Raw genomic sequence first — 22,337 nt, 5'->3', positions numbered from 1 at the left:
ACATGGTAGTTTAATTTACATCTTTTTGCACTCAAGCAAATACAGTATTAATACAGTTAACAAGCCAAGTGACAATTTTCAGTTTGTTTTCAGCATCTGGCAATTTTGTGGCCATTTGATACCAGTCTGTTTCAGCACTGGACATCCGGAATGACCAGAAAAAAAGAAAAAAAAAAAAAATCCTAAACCTGACATCCAAGGTAATACCCTCCTGAGACAAAACAAAGAAAAACAACACATCGAATATGAAGAAATCTGGCAGGCCTCAACAGTTTAAACAATGGTACTAACTGGTAATGTTTTCCACCCTTAAAGAACTTCTTCACTGAAAAGCAAAATGAAGAATGGTAGCAAACATGCCACACCTTTCAAATATCCATTGGTTGTTGTTCCCATCAGGTAATTTAAGTTTACCATTAAATGCCTGTTTGTTAATAGTTAGTCTTGGGTTTAAAAATAAATTAAGTTTTAATAAATGAGCCTAAAATCATTATAACATAATACAAATAGACCTCCTTGCTCTTTAAAAAACATAATAGGCAGAGGTTCTAACTTAGTAACTGCTGTTAAAAAGTAACACTGGGGGCAGTTTTAGGTGCAGATACACACAAAGGCGTGGCAATACAGATCTGTGCCTCCTCTCCCATTTACCAATCAAAATGTCAATCTGATTACATTTTACACACACACACACACACACACACACACACACACACACACACACACACACACACACACACACACCTCATCTCCTTGCTAAATGCAAGTCCAAGGTACTGCAACTGAAACTCACTAGGTATCAAAAAGCATAAAGATTTCAGTCAGGTTCCTCCTTATTTATGAAACTCAAAAACAGTACCATTGTTTGAACCATTTGGGCCTCATTATGGTCCAGTTTTCAGATACTGCCAATGAACACAGGGAAGCAAGCATGTAAAAACAGTGGCATTTGGCACAAAATAAGAAAATGAAAGTTTCAGATGTCCACAGGACAACTTCCCCTTTTCCTAACCATATTTCCTGGACAAACAAGGCTAAGGACAGGCCTCAGTTTGGTCTTAAGTGTAAAGTTAAAAAAAAAAATAAAAATTCCAAACACAAGTTACCAAAATCAAAAGGCAAGTGTCCCTGTTAAAGTCACAGATAAAAACATGAAACAAAACAAACATGAACACAACAGTCTTGGCACTAACAACATGTCCATCCGATTGAGCAAAATGTAAAGAAAACATAAGAGATGATGGGAAATTCTTGTCTTTCAAATGACCAACATGTTCTGTCTTTGTTCCCTTTGAAAGAAAAGACAACCAAGCACAGACCAAGAGACGTTCCATAGAGAGTCAGTCACTTCCTATGTAACCATGTCCAGTCCTCTGTGAGCACATCTGCAAGAGGTTTTGATGAAACCAGTGTTGTGGCCTCTGTACTCCCAAGTTCCACATTTACAGGGAGGGTGGAAAGAACGGAAGGTGAGAGGAACTGATGGGTAAAATAATGGGAGAACACAGAGGATGTGGCGAGGGGTTAAAGACATACAAAGACCCTCTCGCTCCTCTCAAAATAAAGTAAAAACCTGAGAAAGCAGAAATCTGAGGGGGAGAGGATACAGGGCTTCTGCACAGGAGCAGTAGGAATGAAGGAGAACTAAGGATTATGGGAAAAAAAGTCATGGTAGGAAGACGGATGGAAAGCCCAACCGGTGAATTCTGGCACCTGGGCAAAGAAGATCTCCATGGCTGTTGAAGGGAGAAGGAGTAAGTGAATCAAGAGCAGGTGGCAAGACCTAGAGTCCGTCGTGGGGGGTCAACATGTCTTCAGCTCTGCGGTGGGACTCCAAGGCTTTTGTGGTGTATAAATCCTGAGGCAACTCAGATTTGCGTCGCATCATCGGCCGCTCTTTTCTCTGGTCATGCTGCAACTGTCAAAAAAAAAATAAATGATAGGTTTTAGACTTCATTATAATTTTTTTTTCTGTCAACATGTCCTTGCTATGATTGTATCTTTGAGACAAAGCAGACAATGGGTTGAACAAAATTTAGTTAGACATCAAATCTAATTGACACAGGAAAATCAAGACTGAGTTAAAGAATTCAAGTCAGCCATACAAACACAATGAAACTACTGTATTTATTTCAATCAAATCAATGAACCAATAATTGCAAAGTAATTAATATTTTTTTAATTTCATGACTGTTAATGTCACCACTAAAATATTTACCCAAAATTTTGTCAATTTATTGTATTATTTCAAATTAATATATAAACAACTATATCTTACTTTTAATGTTGTTGCTTATTTCATTTATAAAAAAAATATTTTATATATATATATATATATATATATATATATATATATATATATATATATATATATATATATATATATATATATATATATATATATATATATATATATATATATATATTTATTAAGTATTTTTTTTATTGATGCAAACGGAGGAAAACGTGCACAAAAGGAAAAAAAGGTGGAAAAACCATTAGGACAAATACTATATTTTATAAAGAAAGACTACAATGATAGATAATGCAGTGCCACTAGCTTCAGTTAGAATACTCAGACAGCTATCATCATAAGATGAATAAAGAGAGAGAAAGTCAGGTTTACCTGAGTTGCGCCCTCTTCAACTGTCTGTTTTAGCCTCTGAACATCTTCTATCAAAGGGACATCCGTCTCCATTGCTACAGGACTATTGAGGTCAGAGGAATCAACATACATATAGAACTATGTTGAAAAGAAAGGGAAACAAAAAAAAAAAAAAAAAAAAAAAAAAAAAAACCAAAAGGATGGAGAAAAGACTTTCAGTTGCATGCAAAGTAGAATGAGAATAAGCAACTCCCACCGTTACAGTCAGTTTGATCTGCTTTAATTAAGGTGCAAGAATTGAAAACAATTTGATTTATTGAGAACTGTACAGCAGATGTTGACTATGAAAAAGCCAGTAAATGGTCAGTAAAAAGCCAGTAAACCAATGTTTCATACGTTAGAAATGTTTAATTTAATATAAAGGAATAATTGGAAATTGTATTTATTACACCTATTTTCTTTGTTGCTGAGAGTTAAATACAATATTGTTAGCACATCTAGTCTGGTTCTGAACAGGTCCCTATAGTTCACTAGTTTCCCTAAACACACCCAGGCTAGCTGTCAAAAGCAGTGTTTTCAACCTCTGTAAAGTTCATCTTGGGTCTTTGAGTGAAAAATATGCATACTCCTAGAAAACTCAGCAAGAGCAATCCATCTTTACTGACAGTGTCAAGTTTGAATATAAAAAAAAAAATTAAGATGGAAAACTAAATAGTGGATGTAAGATGACACACAAACGCACACATACACACAGTAAATGAGAAAACGATGCATTTAAAGGATTACATGGACTTCTTACCTGTGGGTTTGACTTGGCGAGGCTCTCGATTTTGATCCAAGCTTCCTCACGTTCTTTTGACTTCACCTTCTCTCTGTTAAACAAAGCATCAAACATCCTGTCCTTTAAATCGGTTCCACTCCAGTGATACATGTAAAACACTCCATCAGCCGCAAATCTAATCTAATTGCAACAATGTGTCTAGCTTTTTTTTTTTTTTTTTCCTTAAACAAATGGGAGAAGAGTTTGTTTTGCTGCTTACTTGCTTTTCTCAGCCCTGAACTGCTGTGTGCAGTCATCAAAAAGCTTCTGGTTCATCTCCATGAAAAGTTTCAGAGCATTGTAGATGAGGCCGTGGATGGTCCTGGGAACACAACAATTAGATTTATTTCTAAATCTACAATTGTGCACAAAGCAGGGACCCTAAATTAGATATTAAACAGTTTTATGGTTTTAAGAAAATCATTAGGAAGAATAAAGTGGAAATAGAAGTGTGTGAGCATCTCAGGAGTATTATCTGAGCAGTGTTACATGAAATGTGCAGAACATATAGTGTGTTCAAGGTTCTGTTAGCTCATGTGAAGACCCAAACTTTATAGTCTTACTTGTTCCAGTGGGTTTTAGAGTTGCGATACAGAGCAGGGAACATGATCGGCAGAATCTTTGCTGCATTGTCACTGATTAGACTCATGATGTACTCATTGTTCCAGTAGTACAGGGCTCTCTCTGCCACCTACAGGAAAGGGTAAACAACATGTATAAAGTTAGGCACCAGAATATCTCACCCCCTGGGGTATGATTGTAAGATCGCTGTAAACCATCAGTTACCTGGAAGTGCGGACTGGACACACACTTGGCCAGCTGTCTGAAGAGAGGCTCCTGCACCTTAACAAACTCCGAGGGCTCAATGACATCCAGGATCTCTTCCAGCTCGTTGAGAAACATGACTTCCTTTGGACTATGAGTCTTTGGCCAGTACTTTAGAAGAGCCATTACCACCTGTTGGGATAATGAAGAAACACACAGGGAGGAGATAATGTCAGCAGCTTTGGGCATAAACACAAGTGACCAGGCGTAAACATAAGGCTACAAAATTCTAAGCCAGCTGCAGTTGCCCATTCATTGTCAATGGCAGCTGTGCTTCAGAGTATCACCTGCTGTGTGCTTCAGATGCAACAGGAGCCCAGCTGTGTGACGGTGGAAACCTGAACTTTGTGCACATATGCTCTGACACACCTCAATTAATAGTGGGATATATAATCCAAAAACAACTGCCTATTCAGTGCAGAGCATGTAAATAACATGCCCGACACAACACACTTCGAGAATTACAGCTTTACAATAGGCCAGCTAAGATAAATGCATTGTAACACTGTGTGTTAACACAGGGTATAAGATTTAGTAAATGGTAGTCAGTGAAGTAGCCCAAACAGGAGTTTATCAGCTTAAAATCTTGAAATAAAATAAACTAGAAAACCTAAAGCAAGCAATACACATAGTTTTATTATATTGCAATATTATGCAAAGAATTTTTGATTATTCTAACATGTTAATATTAGACATACCGGCTCAGTTAGAGTGCTGTCCTTTTCTAAAAACTGCACCACACAGTAGGCCAGCTGCAAAACATCAAAACAAATACCAATCATTAAAATGTCAAAAAAAAAAAAAAAACCCCACAAAGGCTGAGGACATGTAGTACCATAGGAAGAGGAGTGTCCTTAAAGCAGATTTGGACAATATTGATTTTCCATGCGCCTATTCAGTTGAAAATGATTGTTTTGTATTCAGCAAACTTACTTGTGGGTGGTAGACACTGAGTGATTTGACTTTGTGCAGAGGCAATAAAACCTTCAACAGGAAAATCTTGTGCTCTTCTTTTAGTGGTAAGGCAAATCCATTGATTATGCTGTGAAATAAAAGAATAAATAAGTAGAAAACACTTGACCCACTTTCTGACATTATTGGATGGCTGGCAAAAACTTAATAGCTTCTCAAATATGAGCAACTTTAAAGTCAAAAATCTAATCTAGTTTCATTGTTTGTTCTTTTTGTGCATTTATGATGTTGTGATGAGTTAAAACGAAAGTGTTCAACTGAATGCAATGTAAAAGTTGCACAAGAACCGCACAGAATAACAGCTACATTTTGCAAAAGCTTTTAACTTTATATAAGGGCCATACCTTCCAAGAATCTCCAGTAGTTCAGCTATGCCATTATGGTGCTCTGTCTCATAGATAAACCTGTAAGAACAAACAGGGTTTTATCAGGGGCTATATACAGACTCTACATTAACCAACAGAACAAATGATCCATGCGTTGACCCTTTATCTTGAAATACATGTTTACAAATGAACAGAGCAGTGGGGAAACTGCACGTACCTATAGAAAATGTTATTGATCTGTTTTCTGATGTATGCTCTCAAGCCCAGGAACTTTCCATAAATCCTATGGAGGGTGGTTTTGAGGAAGTCTCTCTCTCTTGGATCTTCACTGTCAAACAGCTCTAGGAGCTACAAAGCAAAAAAACAAAACAAATGCAAACTATGTCTTCTAATTTTGATTTCTGTTATACACGCTGAGAAATGACAACATTATTATTTTCTTACCTGCATAACAAATTTCTGGTCAATGTATTTCTTTGCTATGTTAGGCTGAAAGTCAGGTGATTCTAAAAACCTAAGAAAAAATTCATAGACGAGCTGCAAGAGAAAAAACAAAAAGAAACAAAGAAATGACGGGAAGGGGATTTAAGCAAACTAAGGTAAAACGTTTATGATGTTCTTTCCTGCTCATATACAGACATGCAGCTTTATGTACAGTACTTTCATTTTTTTTTTTTATTATGGGAACTATTCATTCTTGTTATTTATATGCATCTACAGAGAATGTACAGCTAACTATGGAATCCTAATTGCATCCTTTAGCTATGCTACTAGCTTCGCAGGTTATTAATAATTTAGACCTCCTAATAACAATAATTGAAACTTCATTGTTTTACGAAGGATTTAATAATGTCAACCTGGAGGTGTGGCCATGCAGCTTCAAGTGTCGGTTCATCTTCTTCTGGATCAAACTCTGCTCCAGTAGGGTTGGATGATGGAGGCAATGTCCTAAACATGTTCACTGCAAACTGGGAGATAGAAAAGAAATTGATAACCCATGGTCATAGTTTATGCTAAAACAATTAAAATATCTAAATTTGGGTGGGTGGGGGCGCGGGGGGAAGTTAATGCCTCAATCCAGTTGATTTATGTTACAAAAGGCAGTTTTCACATGCATTCACAAACACACACACACCCCTTGACTTCCTGTCAGAAGTTTCCAATTCTTGAGGAAATGCTTACCATCATGACATGTAGTTAAACTACAGTGAAACCACATCAAGAAACTGCAAATCTGTTTTCAGCAAGACTGATTTTTGACCCCTTTTCACAAGCAGTGTTACATATTATTCCAACCTTTAAAACAATCCATCCAACCAAAAAAAAATAAAATAAAATAAAATAAAAGTAACAACACTTCTGTTACTGATAGAGTTCCTAGTCCTTGATCAGGAGTTAGTGTTGATTCTCACGATTTCCTAATCTTAAATTTATCACCGCTAAAATAAAAATTCCAGTGTCAGAGGTCAGACTAAATTTAACTATACAGTATTTAACCATAAAAGCTAAATGCCCAAGAAATGTCCCGTCTTAGGTTAATAAAAATTCATCTCTTTTTTGAGGCTAATGTAAACTTTGTCCTTTCAACTGGCCCCCCCAAGGGTTTGGCCCACAATAATCCAAGTGTGTTGTGTTTCTGGTCTCTCACAGTGTCAACTGACTCCCCTGTGGGCTGCTGTTCCCTGCCAGGCAGATCATGGGACAGTGCAGGTGGCCTACTAAGACACTGGGAGCCTTATTTGAAAAGACAAGCTACAAGGTAGATAGACTGTCCAAACTGTGCAGCATTTAAACCCAGAACAGGCTGTAGAGACGACCGCACATTAACTCCACAGTGGAGACTATAAAGGGAAATGTCATAACCATGATTATAGCAATACTACAGTTGGCTTTGATGATGAAAAAAAAAAAATAACGTAGCCAGGAAAAAGTGTCTAAAACTTTTTATCATGTTAATTGCACAAATTGTGTGTGTCTGCACACTAAAGAATGTGATGAAAAGCAAAGCGCGACATCTATCATCATGATAATTGCATTTTGCATGGATTCTCTGCTGGTTAAGTTTAGTTACTGTAAATCAGAGTAAAAGCGATTATTGCATTTATCCAAGCAATAACTATTACTTCTGCTGAATGTGAAGTGCATGTCAGCCCTTTAATAAGAGGAAAAATCCTGTGCTCGAAATGAGCCTCTATAAACATGTACACGCTATCATGTACAGATATTTCTTTACAACCTTACAGATTCTTACATTTGGCTTTTGTGACAAATAACTGAGCTGAAGTCACTCTGAATTTCATTGACTTTAACCTACTTCATTCAGGAAAGCAAACCAAAGTCCAAGTCTTGGACTGCAAGTAACAATTTTGTTCAATTAATTTGGTCATCGTTTTCTTAATTGGTCAACATTTGGTATATTAAATATTAGAAAAATATTTGTAAGAAATGCCTCATGTGCAGAGAAAAATTTTCAAATAGCTTTTTTAAGATTTCTGAGCAACAATCCAAACATATGACATACAGAAAATCTGCAGAGCAAGGAACAAAATCGTTTTTGGCTTGAAAAAAGAAAATAGTCGATTATCAAAACAGACAACTGATTAATTGATTGTACAAATTTGTTTTTTCACTTAATTTTCTTTAGCTTTATCTGACTTCACTCTCACAATAACATTATTGATGGCTGCAGAAAGTTTATTTAATGGCCAACCCATTTCATAAAAAGGTGCCCGACTAGATAATCTAAGGTTAATACTTGAAGAAAGTAAGCACAGCCCTGAGGAGAAACAAAGTGCCACCAAAGCCTGATTGCTAGGATCTCTTATAATTCATGCTGTCTCTCCCCCCAACCTGCTCTGTCCCTCGGCCACAGTTTGCCCCTATTTTTAGCCTGAGTTTCGCCCTCATCCTTAGCTTTAACCACAAAACCCACATCCCCTCCCTCTTTACTGACCATGTGCACCACCTCTGGGTAGATGGGTTCTGTGATGACATTCCTGTTGTGGGTGATGTACTCCACCATTTCACTCAGCGCCGCCCTCTTCACTTCCTTCCATTTCAGGTCGCTCAGTGGATCAGACAGGAAGTCGAAGAGAACGCAGCACTGTCGTAGCTTCTGGATGAAGAGCTTCTCCTGCTCTGCTGGGGCCACATCTAAAGAAAGAGAATATAAAAAGAGTAAGGTGGGTGAGGGGGGAGAAGAGAGGAGAGTCCGGGGACACCCGAAAGACAGCTGCAGCAGTAACAGGACTGCACAATGGTGATGAAATAAGCCAGTGGAGAATATTTGAGAATGAAGCCATGTTCAAAGAATAAGGGGCCACAAGAGAAAGGAGGGGGTGGTTTTAACTGTCAATCATGACAGTTAAAACAGCAATGTGACAGAAAAAGAAATGGCAGGAAGCAATAGAGTGATGCAGACTGGCAAATGAGTCATGAAGACTAAAGTGCATTGAGAGAAAGGATGATGTTTTGAGCCCATGGGGAGGATAACAACAGAGCTGAGTGGAGGAGAAAACACAGAATGGAGGATGAGAGATTTGGGACCCAGGTGAACAATCACAGTCAGGCCATTTGACACATGCATGCTGAGGGAAAAAAAAAACAAAAAAAAAACAATTTTGCTAAGAAAACTAGCTATTCAAGTCCATCATTATTTTTGTCCATGGGGGTTTGAAGACTTGCCGTTTCATTTCCACTAAAGCACTCAGGAGCACAGGGTTGTAAACAAACTATCACTGCTCAAGTCAGCACTTCACACATGACAACACAAAGAGGAAACAGCCATTTGGGTTGCACTAAACTCCTACTCTACCTGCTTATGGGGTGCAGCATGGCACATAATGATATTATAATTATGTAGTTATTAAAAAGAACATTCATCAATGTCCATCTCTAATCATGTTTGGTATTGCAAGTCATAATTGAGGAAAAGCACTCTCAGGCCCCTTAGCTACAGTTGTTAAAGCGCGATTCATTTCATGACTGAAACCACATCTTCAGACAGAAGCTAGATAGCTTAGCTTAGCATAGATCAAACTGGTAGCCTGGCTTTGTTATGTCATCTTGTCACAGGAGGAAGCCAGGTTTCAGCTTATTCCGCTGATTCTAGCCTTTACGTTGTAGCCTTGTATTTACCTGACACACACACACACACACACACACACACACACAATCTCCTCAAAACTCTCTGCAAGCCAGTCAAATGCAGAAACCTATTTACGCTTGTTTAAGTACGGTTTTCGTATAAAACAGTACTCTGGAGCCACGGCCAGTACTGTCTGCAAATATAAATGCAATTGTAAAATTACATGACCATTTCTTATCAAAATGACAATCTCCAGTGACCTCTACCTCCTTTTATAGATTAGGTACTCCTCAATTAAAAACATATATACCGCAATAAAACTTAAAACCGGTAATAAAGTCTTTTACCTGACTGATTTTATTCTGTGTTAGCCGAGCAGGAAATGTAATTAAGTCCATAATGTTACAATATTCCCCTTGTTACTGACAGAAGCAGCTGCATGAGTACAGAATAAGAGTCTCATTTGTTTAATAGTGAATAACAAGTCACCACAAGTCAGACTTAAATGTGGTTAGTTTGATTGATATATACAGTATTTGTGCTTTGATTATTGCTTGTTCCATATCTGGAAACAGACAGGTTAGGTTTTTAGCAATCACTTCCCACACACATGCATGCAGAATTTGACACCTCGAGCAGCTTTACATTAAGAGTTTGCCCTATTTCTGGAACATGGACCGCTTCTGGTGTAAAGCGCTTTGAGTACCAAAAAGGTAGAAAAGAGCGATAGTGCAGACCATTTACCATTCTTATGAAATGCAGCGAGAAAATTAACATCCTCCCTGCATGTATATCATATAACGTTTTCCATTTACACCATGTTAATCATCCCTGTGCAGGGCTCTGTTTCCTATACCCTATAATTACTAATCAGTAAAGGGTGTGGCATGCAAGAAGGCTGTCAGACATAAGGAGGGTGATGCCATGAGTGAACTGAATTAGAAAACATATATATACACATAGGTATATACGTCAAAAGGAGAAAAAATAGATCAATCTCAAGCCTCCTCCACCAATGTCCTGTAACCCATGGGCAGAATGATTCCAATTACTGAGATAAGCAAATTAGGTTGTGAGACAAATTAGGATTTATATGAGATTTTCATAGTTCAAATGAGGATACAAAAATAATAACCAACTGATCAGAACAAAAATGCTATTTGTTACAAAAAATAATGTAACTATATTACTTTGAGATAAATGATTTAGTCTTTGTATTGCTCTACTGCACTCCATCTTGTTTTAATTAGACAGAAAGTAATGAGCAAATGAACAAACAGGCACACAAGTTATCTACCAGTTCACTAACGCAGGTGTGTAATAAGCTGACTCCATAAAAACATGATAGATCAAATTTGCAGATTACCAAACCTATTCACACATGTGCTTATTTCAGTGAATGTACACACTGTATCACACTGGCACAAAATAAAGAAGGGAACACAAAGACACACACACACACACACACACACACACCTACACACACACACACACACACACACACACTCTAGCTAAGAAGGGAGAAATCCTATTCAGACATAATGGAGACTTAGCTAACACACAGACACACACTCACTTCTGCAGTGTCAGTTTCAAGTCAACCAATTTATCTCGATGACAGCGAGACTTTGTGAATTCCAGAGGAAAGAGGGTAAGTGTGTCCACTGCCATTATTGTCCATTTCCCATTAAGATTTAATAGACAAAAGTGCTATAGCAACAGGAGAAAGTACAAGTGGCAGTTTTTCTATGAAAAGGAAGGAGGATTAAATTAATGTTTATTTGTGTGCGTTATCTGTGTGTGCACCGTCTTTCTCCATCTCTCTCTCTGCCACTACTTTTATGTTGTACCATATTTTGTAATTTGTGAGTTAGAGTTGTCCAGTTGAAGCTGTCCTGGAATGTGTTGCCATGCCTTGAACCCCTGACCATGTCGGACTTGTGTAGGCCCTGTTATGTAAGTCAGCCTGCCAGTGTTATAAAGTTTCTGTCCACTCCTAAAATACCCAGCAGGTTGTTGTGTAACAGATAAAGCCCCAGTGTTGTGATCTCAAAATTGATGTTAACCACAATGTGACTTCTAAAAATGTAACTAAGAGAAGCCTTAAGAAGGGAACAACCATGCACATGTGAGGATTCTGCCCTGGGAAAAACAGAGAAAGAGTTATTTTAAAGTCAGAATTTAAAAAATAATAACAATAAAAAAAGAATGATAAGGAGCTGGAGCCACGCTCTCTATATGTCTACTCTGTAAATAGGTCAAATGAACAGCTGCTAGTCTAGAGTTAGCATGTTATGATTAATGTAAACATTGACTAGCTACTATTTAAAGCTATATATGGGGACACTTTTGAAGAGTTTTAGTAAACCCACATTCATCCATTAAAACTGCTACAGCTACATTGTGAGCGACACCTGAGAATGCAATCTAGAAGAATACTGTTGAGTACAGTTCCTGAGTTATGGCCAGGTTGTTGGAGATAGGTAAAGGTATGCTTCACTGCCATACTTGAGATGCATTCATAGCTTCAATTTGGATGATGAATAATGGTGAGAAGCTCCTCAAAGTGCCTGTTACAAAGATGAAGCCTTGCATCTCATAGAAACGGACCTGTTCACACTTAGACGCAAAGTGCATCTTGAGTCACATATTCTGACTCCAGAATATGCCACATTTGAAGATGGGCAAGTGCTGTATTTGTGTGACATCATACCGTACGTAGTGTAGCACGAATGATAGTTTATTCCTCATAACACAGAATGGCATCTAGTCATTGTTATGGTGTGTGTGAATCTTAGAAAAAAATGGCCCAAACAAGATGTATTAGTCTGTTAAACCAAAAACAAACAAATGCTAGTTTTCAGGTCTATACCTGGGGTAAGACTGCACAACTCCGTGTACAAATATAGAATTTTTTTTTGTTCAGTAGTAGTTTCAGTTCCCCATTCACAAAATGCAAAATTGAGAAGAGGAATGAAAACTAGTCTTACGTGATCAGTGAAACATTAAACTGAGACAAGTTCAGATCTCCAGACTGGATCTAGACACAATGTGAAAAGATCTGTATATACGCTGCTGTAACACATTTTCTCTGCACAGGGTCATAACAAAGAGAGGAAAGAGCAAGAAGGCAGAGGCAGCCTGACTGTTCCCGAACACTGAGTTGTCATTCAAGGCAGTCGCCTCTGTAGCTCAATAGAGTGTAATCAATAATTCCCGGAGGCTTGATCCAACGCTGGACTGCACTCAAATACAGTGGTAAGAGACTGGCCCTTTCAAACGTGACTGACTACATTGTACACACATTGAGAGGCTGTGCCTGGTGCTTCAATCCTACAACATTACTGCTCTGCTGTGTCAAAGATGGCCGGGTCATACTGACAGCGGTGCTCTGTTGGCAAAGACAGGCACTGAAGGGAAAAAAATCTGGTCTCATTTCTCCTGTCTTCTCTAGAGAGAAATCACCTCCAGGGTGCCTGAGCATGTTGCTCATGGGAGGGTAACAAGGGAAAAGGCTGGAAAGATGGAGAAGGCTGCAGAGCAGTGGCAGTCTACAGCCTGCACACTGAGACCAATTAGTGGCCAGATGAACTGGAGGGTGACAAAAATGCTGTGCCAGGTTGCACAGCTAGGAAGGAGGCGAAGAGAATGTACAGCATTTGATTCGTCTTTAAGAGATACTGTCATTAACACACAACCACACCATTACAGTTGAACACATGAAAATCCAAGGAGAAGACCCTTCCCTAGGCTATGACCTCACTTCCTTTGACATCACTAGCTTGGCGGGGGGATGGGCAGAGAGCAGCTAGCTAGTAAAACCAGATTTTTATGTAGCTCCTGTGTCTCACAGATATGCACACAAGCCTTACAAACAACCCTTCCCCAACACCTTCCAAATGCAGCAAAGCAGCTTTCCAAAACACAGCAACTATGATCTTATCTCAAGTGTCTGAATCCTGACTAAACAGGCATTAACCAGTGGAGGGGAACCGGAGCACAGCAACACACAGCTCTCCCTCTCTGTCTTCTTAATTCCGTGGGACAATACAGGTAAAATAATTAGTCCTTACATACCTCTGAAGTGCATAAGAGCCACCGGCTGAAAAGGCCCATTGGAGTTAGGTGCATCCACAACCATCCTGTCTCCAGATTTATTGCATGTCAACATCTAAACCTCAACCAGGAAGGCGATCCACTCAGGGCGAGAGGCCAGCCTCCATTTTAGCACAAAAGCAGATCAGAAAATGAAGCTCTCTGCTGCTGGAGGGAACTGGCTAGTTAGTGATGTAAGCAGTGAAGGAGCCAGCTGATTGGATGAGTTCAGGCTGCTCTGGAGCAATGAGTGCAAAGGCTGCTGGGACAGAGGGTGCTGATTGGCTGAGAGAAGACCCAGGGGCAGGGACATGCACTCGCATTTTTTTCGCTCAGTGCAGCTCCTCCTCTCCACTCATTGGTGTCGGTGAAGCTCTGCAAGGCAGGCCTTGCTGCTGCTTAGATCAGATTTTGACTTCAGTCTTTTTAACTGTTTAACCATTTGCAGGGTTTTTAGCATAATCTGATTTAGGATAAGAAGCTGGAAAAAACTTGAGCAGAGTGTGCTTAAAGAGTGTGTGAGAGAGAGAGCGAGAGAGAGAGAAAGACAAGGGGCCTTCAAGCCTTTCATTGTTTCAGTCATCTCTGCTTGGTTCTTGATCAAAGGGAGGTGAATGAAAGGGTCAGAGGAGCCTCTGTTTGGATTCAATGAGAAACTAAACGAGACATGAAGAAACTACATGAGGGGTTGAAGACAGGACTATCAGGGACCTGAAACCTAGTGCTATCCAGCAATAAATCACAAGGAATTCAGTAGTAGGATACAGTTATTAACCACACAAGAGAAACAGCCATGTCAATCTGTAATGTGGCTTAATGCTGAATATGACCATAAAATCAAATAGGTAACCAGTTCCAGCTCTAGAAGACCAGTTAAAAGAACATAAAACACACAATTACACACTTCAGTGGCTCCACTTAAGGTGCTTATTGTGACGGTTTTGTGACTCATATACTCTTGAGGGCAGATTTTGCCACATTATGTTATCCTGAGTGATGTACATGTGCCTCGCAAAATTGGTTGTAAACAGGAAACGAAAGCATGCGGACAGAAAACACAGTGCATGAAACTGCAGTGCACGCACCCGTAGGTGTACCTTTGTGACATGCACTTTTTGTTTCCAGTTATAACTAAGCAATTAAAATACTTGTATTGTAAAAAAAAAAAGAATATCACGCTTTTAATTTTATAGGCCATGTATAATTAGACTAAACCTTTATAAGTTAGATGCTCCACTACATAATGAAGTAGTTTTCCTCATTTCATGTGATTTACCAAAGGACACACCACATTCATACCACAAGGCCGACCAGATGTTTCATAACAGTGGGGCTCACAACACCACAGTCATTTCCCAGTGTTTTAATAGCAAAGGGATTGCGCTGTTTTCCAACAACATGTAACAACTAATTCAATTCTGGGAAATGCCATGTATGCCATGCAATGTACAAGATGTTACAGTTGTTACAGTCCTTCGTCTAAAAATGACACACTTCTGTTTACATTTGTTTAAAAGACTTGAAAATATGTCAGTTTTTTATATTTGTTATTGTCAGGTCATATTTGCTCAATTTGGTAGGATTAGTATTAAGTTAATATTGGACAGTCTGAGGCGGTAGAGTAGAGAAAGGCCAAATGTATCACTAAAGCGGCCTCACTCTTAGCATTCTCTCACCGAGAAGCCAAAGCCTCTCTGAGAAGTGCCATTACATTCCACGGCCAACAGACACTAGTATTTTGTAAATGCTGCTACTTATTTGCTGGTAGCAGAACAGCCTGGATTCAAGTGTGGCTGTGTGTTTGAGTGTGTGTGGAAGAAGGGGGGTGTTGAGAAATTAAACAAACAAATTGTGACAATTGTGACAAAATGACAAAACCCTTTTAACCCTGTTTAGTATTCAAGCTGATATAAGAATGTATGAATGGAGAAAACAGAGGTACTGTAAAGGGACATAAGTTGTATTAGGTCCTTTTTTTATTCTTTTGTGTTTATTTTTGTCGTGTGTGTGTGTGTCTGTGTGTCTGTGTGTGTGTGAACTATTAGTAATTCCTTTACACAGAGGCTCCAGCTTAGGGCCCCCCCATGCATAATTTCAAATAAATGTTTGTTATCGTAACGGAGCAAACCTATTGTCTAGAACACAGAGCCCAGTTTTTATAGGATATTATTTGGATGTTTCTTAGAAATAAATGTTACTGACTTATTATTAAAGATTCAGGTTAGCAAAAATGAACAGACTTGGGGCAGAGTGCGACTAACAGGAAGTTGGGAAGTACTGAGAGACAGATTAACACCTAGTTGGCTTTGATCTTTTCATGGGATTTCTTGACAATTCAATGAAGAACTCTGCCAGCCTCCCTTTTTCATATAATGCCTGTCATTTGCCAAGTACTTAAATTAAAAGGCTAGACATTACATCCAAAAAAATGAAATTAAGAAATTGCAACATTATTATAACGACACATTTCCAATTTCAACCAGAAGATGGCAACACAGGCTGTGCAAAAACTTTGTGCAACACAGTCTGCTCACATGTTGTTAATATGACATAATATTTAATGCACATTCAGCTAGTACAAATGTTCTTTCATTGTAAATGAATTAAAGTTCATTTTTAATTATTCACTAAGGGGATAAAAACTTTTGTACCCAACTCATTAAAGCCTGTGACACTTATTGGTATAAATCTCTTTAGTAGTTACAAAACAAAAAAAAAATTACCATTTACATTTCCTTCATTCTGTCAGTGCACCAATTGTGGTCAGAGAGGTCATTGAGAAACTTTTAAAATATTTTTATGAAGTAATTTAAGTAGTAGTACCAATGGTTGTGGTGAACAACATGATCTGTAATATTTAATGTCATTTTGCAAACAAAAACATTCTCTACTAATAAAATATATATATTTTGTATCATCCAATAAACCAGAAGTACTCAACAGATGTGAACATTTTAAGGATAGTCAATTAATTAATATATAATACAAAAGCTTTGTCTTTAATGTCACATAAATCATATAATAAACAATTTTCTCCGTTATAACTATAACTATAAATAGTGTTTGTAATACTCAACATTTCACTCAGACCTGTTCAGACTATTTGTAAATAATATTTGTCTGGTCCAGAGATACATAAAATGTGTGGGGTGAGCTACTGTCCAGTCATTGTCATTGATTAGTTTACTTGTATTAATCAATTCTAAAATGCCAGACGTTATTTAAAAAAATGCCCGTTACAATTTCACAGTGTTATTTCAAATGTTAGGTTTTCCCCAAAATGATTGAGAGTCTACTTCTCCAAGTAAAAAAAAAGGTTAGAAAAAACTTGCAACATACCACATGACTACAAGTGATGCACGGCAGTGGGAGACTGAGCCAACAGTTATCTAGACTGTATCTGACCTCTAACTGCAAAGTCTACAATCACAGAGCAGTCCTTGAACTGTCAGGAGTATAATTTGTGATGGTATTCAAGGCCCTGCCTGTTCATGCATGTTTCTCCAGGTCAGTGCATTCGAGAGGAGGGTCAGGAAGATTGCTTTCTCGTACTGTATCTCCACTCTCTCCCTTCGGTGTCATCTCAAAGCTCACACATGCAGGGCACACTTTAATATACAAGTACAACATAAACATGATCACACACTGGGACCATGTCTCTGCGTCAAACTTGCAAATCCCCTGTGCTGTTACACCTCTATTGTCTCTCCTCAGTGTCACCCAGCTCATCCAGGTATGAGAACAAAGCGTAGCTGGGTATGGTTGACAGGAGGCCACTTAGACCAGATCCTGACTGAAATGCCGTGTGTAAACAAAGAAGCCATGAAAGATTGATGTAAGTGTTCAAACCTCCACCCCACTGCCTCGTCCAAGAATCTGCCTCAGTGATATGCACGAAGAGAGAAAATCGATACAATAAATCAAAATACTAAGTACGGTGCCAGCTTGTCTGTCTATAATTACTATGGTTAATTTGCTGATTGGCGAGCACCAAAATAACATCGACACATCTCGGCTGTTCAGATTGCATGATCAGGCTGGATTATAACACAATTACAGGACTCTGAAATACCTAATGCTCCAAGATATGTTTGAGTATACACTTTATTTTTGATTGTTCATACACTTTGAGTTATTATTGGACAGCCGACAGTCCACCACTGTCTTCCAGTCCATTCACTCTGAGCCAGAGTTGTCTTACATGGGTGAGCTATCCGGGGGTTATATCTGTTTACTCTAGGTACAGCTGGAGATGCAGCTGATTGCACATCATTTGCATTACAGATAAAGCTAATGAGTAGACTACGTATCTATAAATTATGTAGTGGGCAGAGACCTCAAGGTTAAAAAGACGGTTATGAGGATCCACCAAGGCTATAAATTGTTAATATGATTCCCTTCATCCATACTGTATTTTCCAGGAGAAGAGTAAAAGCTTATCTATGCTTATAAGTTTGTACAGAGGAGGAACATCTAACAGAGCCACACATGAAGAAAGTGGGAAGAATTGAGAGCTCATTATCCACATACTGTGCATCGAAGCAGACGTACCTGCCAGAGGGGATAGTTTATGTAACTCCCTGTTAGCACTGAGGGGAAAAGAAGAAGTGCTGAACCTCTTCTCTCTCTTCATGGCCGAGTGTGACCCCGGTTGCTTTACCCTCATCACCTGAGTTGAGGGAGGCACTTTCTTATTGGATCCCTGCAGAAATAAGAGTCACAGAGGAAGGTCTCCTGTTACTGCAGCTGAAGAGGGCAAGGTAGTTCCTGACCCAAAGGAAATGACACAGGAATTATTTTACTCAGGTGTCACCGTTAAGTGGAGAGGAAACGAGAGGAGAGGAGAGGAGAGGAGAGGAGAGGAGAGGAGAGGAGAGGAGAGGAGAGGAAAATATGGGAATCAGAAAAGGTTGGCAGGTTAAGCAGTGTAGTTAAGTTTAATTTCCTTTCTCAATTAAATCAGGTGACTCTCAATGAAGCAACTTGATCAGAGCTGGCGGTGTTCTGTACTGTATCTGTTGACAGAGTTTTTGATGAACCTCCGTTGGCAGAATCACTGAGCACAAACGGAGCTGATAAAGCTGTCAATAGGAACAAACAGCGCGTCCAGCAGTCAATCAATCAGGCCTCTCCGGTCTCCATGTACCTCACTCGACATCAGTGATGTAAGTCAGCAACGATAAGGACAAAAATAGCCACTAGAATGCCCAGTGTGGTACTAAAACACCAAACAGGGCACTGTATGCAGGAATGCCAGCATTTTAAGAAAATAAAATCATAAGATCATGCTGTGATGTCACATGAGAAATGGTATGCAACTTACGGACAATGGTTCCTTAAACCAAAATATAAATGAAAAGTTTCTAGAAAATGCAGCAATTGGAAAGCGTGTGTGAGAAGTGGTTATGGTACAAATCCATGTAATATTGTATTGCATGTGCTATATTTAATATGTGCATTTGAGAAATACTCCGATTTTATCATTACAGCAATGCTTTTTAGTACTATGAAACACTGGTTACACAAAAGCCAAACAAAGTTTCCAGTGAACTTTTTGTCCTCTTGCTTTAAAGGCTGTTTGTTAATTATATGGCCAATTAATACAAAAACAAAGAATATTTCTTATCTTATGTGTATTGTGACTTTTTTTTTCATAAAGTAGCCAGTGGATGTCCTTTATGGGCAGTGAAAACTTTTAAGACACTTACCTCTTTGTGCTCTACAGGCCCATTTTTACTTCCAGATTTCTTGGATCTTGCAGGTTTAGTGGGGTCCTTAACGGCAAAGAACCAAACAAGCAAAGTTACACACAACATGCATGGTTTTATGCTGACCTTTTATAAAGTGCATTTGCCGCAAAAGAAAAAAATGCCCACTTTACCTTTTCTTTTTTGCTCTTGTGAGGCATCCTGGGTGGAACTGTTCAGTGTCAGCAGGTCGCAGTGGAAGTGGTCACACACTGATGCCTGGTTCACACATCTGACTGTGAGGTACACAGTGATGTGGCTTTCACTGACCATCGAAACACCATGTGACTGAATCCGAGCCACAACTAGAAGAAATCATCCTATTTCCGCGGTGGTTTCACAACGGACCTTGCGTCCCGACAAAAACACGCAGCACATGATTGAAGAAAATCCGGTTTATTTTCGCAGGCAATGTCCAATTCACTGCTGCACTGGCTGTACTTTCTGGTGCCTGCTGTCTCCTCCAGCCCAAAGCGAGAGAAGTGTGTGTGTGTGTGTGTGTGTATGTGTTGGCCCGGCTGTAATGATTTGTAACAGCCGCAGGAGGGCAGTGCTGTACCTGGGAAAGAAGAGGGAGCGTTGTCAGAACTGCAAAGGTGATGGCCTTTAGTTTCTTTTGAGTCCACAGTAACCTATATATGTAGACCAGGTTGGAAATGAATTTACTGTGAATATATTGGTAGAAGGATGCTGAGGTTAGAGCTGCCAGGCAGGAGGTCTAGAGGAAGACCAAAGAGGAGATTTATGGATGTAGTGAGGGAGGACATGAAGTTAGTTGGTGTGAGAGAAGAGGATGGAGGACAAGAGGACAAGGTTAGATGGAGGCAGATGATTCGCTGTGACGACCCCTGAAGGGAACAGCCGAAAAGAGAGTGTCATATAACATTTTTAATAATGATTAATGAATTGTAACTTTAGGCAAAAATTATTTAGTGTAAGTAATTAGTTATGTTTACTGCATTTTTATGTACTTTACCCAGAGTTAAATATTGCACTTCTTACTACATGTATCAAACAGCTGTTAGAAGCTCTTTACCTTTCAAAGTAAGTACATTTTCTTGATTATACTAATGTACTTTTACATAAGTGAAATTTTGAATGCAGGTCTTTTACTTGTAATGGGGTATTTCCACAGACCTGCATAGGCGTGTTGTTTGTTGTCTCTGTGTGTTGGTCTTGAGATAGACTAGAGACCTGTCCAGGATGTACCGTGCCTCTCGCCCAATGGCAGCTGGGATAGGCTCCAGCCCTCAGCGACCCTGCACATGATTGATGGATGGATAGAGGGGTTATGTGTGCACTTTTTACTGTATGTTATGTTTTATTTATATACATCTCAATATATTTTTGTTTTCCTTGAAATATAGACTTTAACTATGATATCAACACTGAGACACACGACACACCGATAAAGAAAATCTTGAATGGAGCAAGTTTCTCTTCTCTTCAAGTTATAATTCAACCAAAAAGCATTTTAAAGATGAGATTTTTGTTGTGCTGTTTTCAGCTTCGGGGCGTTGTGGTGTAGGTGGTCTTTCCCAGGTTATCCCTTGATGTATGTCTTCCTCATTTAGCTGTTCCATTGTTGTAGTATTTATCTTTGTCCAGAGGGTGGTAGTATTGTATGCTTTTGAGTTTAGTCTAATATTTGCTCCTGTTGTAGTAGTTATTTAATATAGTTGAAGGCAGGTGGACATGAGGAAACTTACACATCATCTATGAACACATTTACATTAATTTGCTTTAAACCAACTTTGATGAGATTATGGTACTTGTTGAATGCCGTCATCTCTGTCTTGTCCTACCTAATGCAGAGAACTAAAACTACACCATATCTGCCCCTGTGACTCAGGATACTTTAAAAGTGTTCACATCATTATGACTGATTGGAGAAGAAATCACAGATTGACACGAGCAACAAACGTGTGTGGGCTACAAACAGAGTAGGATGGGTAGGCTTCTATTCTGGATATTGATGCAGCAAACTGGTGTATATTGATCAGGCTGTGAGAGCATTTTGTTCTCTGAATCACTGTGTTTCCATCTCCCCCTCTGTCCGTGGTCAGAGCTTCATCATCAACACAGTGTTATTACTCGGTGATACGGCTCCCTTCATTTCCTGTCTCAGGCATAGTACTGAATGCTGCACATAGGAGGGAAAAAAGGCTTTTTTTGTGTGTGTGCATACATGGTTGGGTGGATGGCGAGTGTGTGAGACAGCACAATGTGTCCTTTCTTCACAAAGAAATGCAACAGCTACTCTACAGGGAGCTGGTGTAATGAAGATTATCAGTAAGAGGATAAATAAGAGGATAAATAAATCAAACATTTGAATACAGAAATCTGCCCTACAGCCTATTTACTGACTTCTGGCTGAGAACAATTTTCTTTCTCAAATATTTATTTTCTCTTTTTTGAATCATCATTACATTGGGTTTTTAGCTCTATGTGAGAATAATCTGGTTTAAATGATTTAAGCGTTGCCTTAAATAATTTTTAAGCCATTCAATCTATGTTATACCAGCGCTGGGCAGCATAAATAAAGTGTGAGTTGCCATAACACCAGCTTGTTTTATGAAAAAAAGCAAACAATTCACTAAATTGAATAGGGCTATAGCAAAAACCTTGTTTACCTTTCCAGGAGAGAGAAACTGAAAGGGGCAAATGAAAGCTTGTTATAAAGGAAGGTTAATGGCGAGAACAATGGGGAAGCAGTGGTGCAGCTGGGAAAAGCTTGGCTAAGTGTAATCACTATGCTGTATCACAGGTGCACAGTCCACAGTGATAGCACATTAACATGTTGTGACACTTCTTGTCACACACAAGCTCACACTCGTTTCCTGGCGGTCTGTCTGTTTTC

General features: G+C 38.9%; 2 protein-coding genes across 4 annotated transcripts; both read right to left on the bottom strand.

The window, feature by feature from the left end:
- Nucleotides 1–690: 690 nt before the first annotated feature.
- ppp2r5ca (protein phosphatase 2, regulatory subunit B', gamma a) lies at nucleotides 691–13,912 on the bottom strand. 3 transcript variants are annotated; one of them, XM_067479929.1, is made up of 14 exons: nucleotides 13,713–13,912; nucleotides 8,502–8,701; nucleotides 6,406–6,516; nucleotides 5,993–6,085; nucleotides 5,766–5,896; nucleotides 5,567–5,626; nucleotides 5,184–5,292; nucleotides 4,949–5,002; nucleotides 4,212–4,382; nucleotides 3,989–4,116; nucleotides 3,646–3,747; nucleotides 3,405–3,477; nucleotides 2,627–2,743; nucleotides 691–1,918 (listed from the first exon to the last, which is right to left on the bottom strand). In XM_067479929.1, exons 1-14 carry the CDS (start codon nucleotides 13,804–13,806, stop codon nucleotides 1,784–1,786), a joined length of 1,578 nt encoding a protein of 525 aa, XP_067336030.1. In that variant the 5' UTR covers nucleotides 13,807–13,912; the 3' UTR covers nucleotides 691–1,783. The 3 variants fall into 3 exon arrangements, with proteins under 3 accessions (XP_067336030.1, XP_067336031.1, XP_067336032.1); XM_067479931.1 differs by having other exon boundaries at nucleotides 1,779–1,918; nucleotides 2,627–2,708; XM_067479930.1 differs by lacking the exon at nucleotides 2,627–2,743.
- A 3,307-nt stretch (nucleotides 13,913–17,219) lies between these two features.
- Nucleotides 17,220–20,003, bottom strand: LOC137101722 (serine/threonine-protein phosphatase 2A 56 kDa regulatory subunit delta isoform-like). Its single transcript, XM_067480462.1, has 4 exons — nucleotides 19,612–20,003; nucleotides 19,439–19,504; nucleotides 18,282–18,432; nucleotides 17,220–17,338 (listed from the first exon to the last, which is right to left on the bottom strand). Exons 1-4 carry the CDS (start codon nucleotides 19,636–19,638, stop codon nucleotides 17,220–17,222), a joined length of 363 nt encoding a protein of 120 aa, XP_067336563.1. The 5' UTR covers nucleotides 19,639–20,003.
- Nucleotides 20,004–22,337: the final 2,334 nt, after the last annotated feature.

This window comes from Channa argus, chromosome 16 (assembly GCF_033026475.1).
Source record: "Channa argus isolate prfri chromosome 16, Channa argus male v1.0, whole genome shotgun sequence".
In the NCBI taxonomy this organism is placed as follows: domain Eukaryota; kingdom Metazoa; phylum Chordata; class Actinopteri; order Anabantiformes; family Channidae; genus Channa; species Channa argus.
Note: the sequence above shows the minus strand (reverse complement) of the source record. Positions and strands in the feature narration are given on the sequence as shown.